Below are 7,093 nucleotides of genomic sequence, written 5' to 3'. Positions count from 1 at the left end.
CCGCTCTACACTGACTTGTTTCCTGCCCTAAACACCAACCACCACCTGTACAAAGGAAGGTTCTCTGTTTTAATTATTCTTTTGGCCAAACAACAGGCTGGGGGAAAAAACCCATTGACAAAGGGAATGTGACACATGAGCCTTGCCACAGAAAGGAAAATGGGGGGTTGGATGGATAAACTGTTGGATTGTAGAACATGTGGTACAAGATGGTAATTTCACTCTTAAAAATTTTAATTATTTATGGCTAAGCTAAGCATACATCTACCTGGAGCCATAATCTTAACATATACTTACAACATAAGAAACATGAGAAAGTAGGTATTTGGAATCTTTCTTGGTCCTGGGGCACCCGAGGAAACTTCACATATATTAAGGAGAACAGCTCATCACTTCTTTATTGTCTTGTTGGAGCTCTGATCAAAAGGTGCTTTTAAACACACACACACACAGTTAGCTAGTCAAGGTCTGAGTTTCGCTGTGCTTCTATCTCCAGAAACAGGGAAAAAAGGTAGATGGTTGTGGGTGGATGTAAACTACACAAGCCTGGATCCACATTCAGGATGTAGAGATTCACAAAGCAGACCGACTACACACTCACTGAAGCCGTACAAAAATACTTGTTAAAGGTTGACAATATCAGAGGAAAAGTTGTTGTCAAAGGTTGGCAGTTGTGTGATGAAAAACGTGTCTCCCTGCCCTCTGACTTCGGGTGTTTTCCCCTCGATCGTACATTGTCCCGTGAGCACTGGATCTATTCTGCACACATTTTGGTTTCACAATATTGCTGCAGTCTGACTAAAAATCTCAACAGTACCTCAAGAAAAGGCTGAGGATGAGGAATTACTGTTAGCAATCTTTGTGACATAATGTATTGTATTTCCAAAAGATGTTTCCTAGGACCAACTGCATTAGTACCGGTAACTATATTTTTGGTTGCTTTGTTCAGGAATATTCCAATCTAAAAAGGCTGGATTAAGATATTGTCCTACCAAGGAAGTTTGTGCCTGCTTAAAGAAAAAAAAAAGTAGCAACAGAAATCCCTTTTGTCAAAATAAATAATAACGGATTGTGTACAATACTGTATATGTAGATATATTGGCAGGTTGTATCAAATATTACCAAGTGCATTTTTTGTCTCTATAATCCCGCATAGAAGATCAAAACAACTTTATCAATACAAATCAGTTCTTTAAGGAGTTTCTTCCTACATTCAGCAAGCCAGTTTATGCAGTTCAACCCAGCTGTGGGCTGTCTATAAAGGACAGATTTTAAATTTGAAAAATGGGTGTGAAAATGTATGCAGGATATTTAACTAGAAAAATGAATCGCCTATTTGTTTTTAAATTACAATTCCTGTGACCGATCATCACAGCATGACTAGTTTGGGACAACACAAACATCTATTTCAACATATATATATATATAAAAAAAACATAATAATGCTACATGCATTGTTATTAACATATATCGTGTTGTTAAGAAACAAGAGCTTGTTGTCACAAACTAGACACGGAGATGTGCTTACAATGATCCTGGACACACTTCCCTCGTCACCTGGTGATAAATCCTCACTTTTCAAACAAAGAAAGCACCCGAATTCAAGTTCTGAGGTCTCAGTGGAAAGCAGAGCTAATGCTTTTTGTGCTAGTGTTTGCTGGTGGATGATGCCAAGGAGGAGAATTGGGAGGCAGGGTTTGTCTTTCTGTGCTCTTTGAGTCTGTGCGGTTTCAGTAGTCAACATTACGGGTCCAGACAACAGATCTGGTGAAGCCCCTCTGACCCCAACGCTGTCCCCGGGCGAATGACAGGAAAGGTTGCTCTGCTCCCTGTGTGGCTGGTCGGAGCCAGGGCTAGCTTTCCTGTGTGTGTGTGTGTGTGTGTGTGTAAATTACTTGGACCGATATGGGTTTCTCTGAAGACAACTACTATTAGTTATGTTTTGTGCCAGTAGCTTTTAATTGAATTATTTTTAATCCAGTGTTTCTTTTTTTGGGGGAAAAACGCATTTTGATCATCAGGTGAAACTACAAATCCAGACTTCCTTTTTCTCAGGGTTAGCAGCGTCTTTAATCCAAAAGTGTAATTCTAGGAAACCAATGTCGGCCCAATCCTTCGTGTACGTATGTAGCTGTGTGTGTGTGTGTGTGTTTTGCGACTCAGAAACAGGAACAGTGTTCTTTTGTCCACTTTTTCCAGCTCAGAAGCTCTCAACAAAGCTGCTGGGAAACAGGCCGGTCTGTCCTGTCCTCTGCAGGGTGCCTTTGTACCAGCCGTCCTCCCTCTTCTTATGGACAAACACCACGTCCCCTTCCCGCAGCTCGATCTCCGCCTCGCTCTGGGGCGGGTAGGGCACCACCACGCGATACCTGCAGCACACAGAGAAAGTTATTACACACAGACAACACTGTGGGCATCGCCACACGCTGATATGACTCGCATTAAAGAACTTAACTAGTGCGGGTATCAGTGGAGAATTCTTTCACAATAATTAGTAAAAGTTCAGGGGAAGGTATTCTCAGCATGTTTCCAACTACAGACAGTGGTGTGTAATATGGGTAAAAGGAAATATTAATTCTCGGAATAGAGAATCAGTATTTTGTGGTTGTGTTCCCTCAGCCTTCTTTGCTTAATTCATTTAGTAATTCCTTGCATTTCCCAGAATGCCTTTTGTAATTAGTTTGATGTTTTATGTTTGTAATAACAGGTTATGTCATTATTTATGTTATTATGTATATATGGTTTCAGTGTAGACATTCCTAAATTCATTTCTGCCTGTGTGATGGCTGAATGTTGGTCCAGAATGGCAGTTGCAGCCCTCTTTAACTCTGAGTGATTACCATCTAAACAAAATCTTTAATGTTTGAGTTCACTTAAAGCTACTTTCAAACTCAGTCGCAGTCGCATGGCTGCGAACATCTAGTTTACATGTTCAATTGTTTGGATTTTTCCCACTTGAGAATTAATTCCTGCAACAAATCAGAGTGTGACTGCTTCCACTTGGCTTTGATAAATCGTGGTTTGTGTGAAAAGCTGCAGTGGGTTTTATTGGAGAGTTTTTGGCCCAAACACTGTTCTGTGTTATATCTGGAATTATTCAAAAGCCAGTAATCTATCATCTGATATGCATATCAGATGTTATGATAACCACTGCGTCTGTGTGTTGGTGTACCACTGTCCCACAGGGTTTGACATCTATAAAACATTTTGGCAAGACAACCTCTCTCTCTCTCTCTCTCTCTCTCTCTCTCTCTCTCTCCTCAACCTCTCTCTCTCTCTCAACACACACACACACACACACACAAACAGAAGAAGCAGTGTGCATGGTTTGGTAGGATAACCAGTGCTCCCAGTACAACAGCTTCTTGCTGCCATGCTATCATTAAATGCTTATTCCTCTTCCATGTCCAAGGGGCATGAATTGTGTGTGTGTGTGTGGTTTGTGTATGGTTGTACCACTCTAGGATAAAAATATGATTTATTGATCACTCACACCAGTATTAAGTGTTGCACTAAGGGACTTCAGCCCACATGTGGTAAGCAAAGCTTTTAAAGATGATGATGGTGATGATGTGCCAAGATGATGCTAAGGGCATGGATTGTGCAATCACCTTGATCAGGGTTATTAGCATTATTATGAGCAAGATTATTATTGTTCATAAAAGAGCCTCTGTCTGGTAATGATTTGTTTCCATTCATCCTGTGGTTTTGTTATGAGTGATTTTTCCTACTGCAAATGAGTTAGAGAGGTTGGGATGCAATGACACAACAATGGAGAGTCCTAAGTAGCTCCTGAAATGCAAAAAATGTGTTTTATAGTACAGTTGTGACCTTTTCTTGTGTTTGTTGGAACAGGAATGTTTGTATGTAACAATTAAACTGTAATTGATAACATAATACAAAACACTTTTTTTGCTAAACAAAAATTTCCTCCAACTTCTGTCTAACTTCTTTCTGTGTGGATGTATGTGCCCACCTTTCTCTGGACAGGGGTTTGGGTTCAGGTCGGAGGACCATCAGAGCGCTGCCAGTGCGTGTTGCCGGGGGCGACCTGGGGAAATTGGTGTCCAGGGAGCCTGACTTCCTGTGCAGAGGCTCCAGTCCGATGGCCCCTGCCATATCACTCTCGATTGGACAGGAGCCAGCTCGCCCCTGTGATGCCATCGGACAGGAACCTGAGCGGGCGTGGTGGTGATGGTGATGAGGATGGTGCCCAGGGTCGGTGGCCACGGCGCCTTGCCCTGCCAATGAGGGGTCGTGGGTGGGTGGGGAGGAGGGAGGTGAGCGAGGTTTCTTCTTGGCTGCCGCCCCCGACAAGAGCTTTAATAGACCTCCTGCTTTTCTCTCCTTCTGAGAATGGGGAAGAGGATAAGGGAGATGAAAGAGGAAAGGATGGAGGCAAAGAGAGAGAGAAAGGGAATAAGACACCAAACAAACTGTGAGATATACACAAATATAGGTTTCATAAGGCCTATCTTGAAAAGTGACAAGACGATAATGAAAGTGGTATCTGTGTAAACAATACCTCTACACAATATTTGCTTTTTCTTTGCTCAATATAAAGAAACCACAGAGCACAAAGAGCACTGTCTACACATTAATCAAAAAACACATTTATGAAACAAATAGAAAAATATTTTCCCGCTGATTCCATATGACACATGGAATAAAACTGGTAATAAAAGCACCTTTGTTGATCAGAGCACAGACAATAAAGCAAGGTGAGCTGTTCTCCTTTTAATATTTATGTGAGAGTCTCGGGCCAGGACCAAGAAGATCAATACTACTCTCATGTCTTTATGTATGTAGTATATGTAGATATGCAGGTAGGATGTGCTTAGCTTAGCATAAATAATTTTAAAGGTTTTAGAGGAAATTACATGCTGTACACATGTCTTGACAATCAACAGTTTATCCATCCACCCATTCTTCTGTGCAGCTCACTGTGATCACATTACCCTGGTCAATGGTCCCAGCTGTTGTTTGCCAAGAAATAATTAAAACAGATAACTTCCTTTTTACATTTGTGTTTGCATTAAACAATCAATATATCTGTTAATTAGTAAGCTTCAGAGGTGCTGTGGTGCACAGTTTTGAACTTTACACAGAGCTACGTTGTTGCTGTCGCTGTTTCCACCTACTACTCGTATTTATGCTCCATACATCTGCACAGATCTTCTCATCTAATTCTCTGCAAGAAAGAAAACCCCTGCATTTTTCAAAATGTTGAACTATTCCGTTAAACCAGTGTGTACTGACACATCATTTTATGGTAGACCTGATACTACAGAACTAGATTTCTGGGTTTCCAAAAACAGAATCAGTGTTTGTTACTAATGTGGCCAGATCTGTGATTTCCCTGCAAAATGCTTTAAAGACAGACAGTTTGTGTAGCTATAAACATGGTCCCTCACATAACAATGCCATGTGGGCTACTTTCTATGAGCACAACAAGTAGCTCAAGGTCCATCACAATAAAATAAAAAAAGACAGCATGATTCTTTTCTTTCTTCTCTCGTTTGTTCCCTCACAGCTCAGAAAGAAGAAAACAGTGGTGATGGGAGTAATTATTACTCTCAGAAAAGAATGTTTTAAGCAAATATTCACAGTATGAATGCCTGCTAAGTCACAATGTGTATTTTGAACAGAAAATGTAGTGGTTAACTAATATTTCAGTCTGAATAGATGTGCATGTGCTGTGGTGGTCTTAAGAATAAACTATATTGATTATAGTGAAATTGTCTCTTAATGGCACCTGTAAAGGTAGATTCACGTTTTCGATCCATGCTTCATTTATGCTTGATTATAGAAAGGCTGTCCATTCAGTCAAACTCTTTGTGATATCAGGAGGACAAAAAAAGATTTTTGTGTCTCTTTGTCTTAGTCATGACAACGTGGATCAATACTGAGCATGCCTGAGCATAATTACATTTTTTTTTGGATGCATGAAGCCTCCATATCAGCTCCATCTCTGCCTCAGCCATCTGTTTTCTTAGTACGTGGGCTGCTGGATCCAGCATCAATTGTTTTGTTTTTTTACATTAATTTTCCATCAAACACTGTGATGGACAGTCGCCATGGCAACAACATGGAGTTGGAAATGTGGTAGTACAATATGGGAATAGAAACCTCACTGTTTCATTATTATTTATCTAAAAAAGCCTTGTGATTTTATATTTAAATCAGAATACAATAAGAGACAGGACAACAGCAGAGAGTAGAAAATGCTTCTAAGAAGAGTGGTTGTAAATAAATACAAGGCACCAAAGAGAGTGAAGGAGAGAAACCAGAACACAAAGAAACCACATCAGCCACCTACAAAGCTCATTATCAAACAAGACAAAAACTAATAAAATACTCCAAATTTGTAAGTTAATGACATCCAAACTACAGCAAATATGACAAATATGATCAACATTCTGCAGTAGGAGTATGGAAAGCATCTGCCACCACACTACATGCAGAGTTTTAAGTGTTTTACCACACTCCATCACACAGACGGTGCAAACAAAATGTACTGAAAGAACAGATTTCAACTTACATGAAGCGACAAGCACAAAAGGCGTTGTAGCTGACTTTGATTTCAGAGAAAGTCAGCAGGACAGAGACCAAAACACTGGAGCTGTGTCTGTGTACTGCGGACCTCATTGCAAGAATAGCACAAACCACAGTCCATGAGCAATAACAGAAGGTTTTAAGATGTTTTAAGTTTTTAGGGGTTTGATTTCTTCAGCTGCACCTTATATAAGAGGGCTAACAACTGTAAATAGACTCAACAACTGGCCCCTATCATATTGTGATAAAGCAAAAACTGGCACAAACTTATAGTGGAGTCAGAAGAGTCAAATGTTCTGTTTATCACCAGCATTAAACACAATTTATTTCCGCCCAGAGTTGCATTCATTTTCCGCCAAGATCTTGTATTGATGATGGGAGAGTCGCACTGCTGCGCAAAGTCTTCTCCAGCACATCCCAAAGATTCTCAATGGGGCTGAGGTCTGGACTCTGTGGTGGCCAATCCATGTGTGAAAAGGATGTCTCACGCTTCCTGAACCACTCATTCACAATGTGAGCCCGATGAATCCTGTCATTG

General features: G+C 40.5%; 1 protein-coding gene across 1 annotated transcript in view; it reads right to left on the bottom strand.

Annotated features, from left to right (window-relative positions):
* Positions 1-841: 841 nt before the first annotated feature.
* LOC118338911 (E3 ubiquitin-protein ligase SH3RF3-like) overlaps positions 842-7,093 on the bottom strand; it is an 84,734-nt gene continuing 78,482 nt past the window's right edge. Inside the window, 2 exon segments of the mRNA XM_035676370.1 lie at positions 842-2,369; positions 3,977-4,350. Of these exon segments, the coding sequence (XP_035532263.1) occupies positions 2,201-2,369; positions 3,977-4,350 (543 nt within the window). The 3' untranslated portion in view covers positions 842-2,200.

This window comes from Morone saxatilis, unplaced genomic scaffold, assembly GCF_004916995.1.
Source record: "Morone saxatilis isolate NCDOM2014 unplaced genomic scaffold, NCSU_SB_2.0 Contig5, whole genome shotgun sequence".
NCBI classification, from domain to species: domain Eukaryota; kingdom Metazoa; phylum Chordata; class Actinopteri; family Moronidae; genus Morone; species Morone saxatilis.
This window is presented reverse-complemented; position numbering and strand designations above follow the sequence as displayed.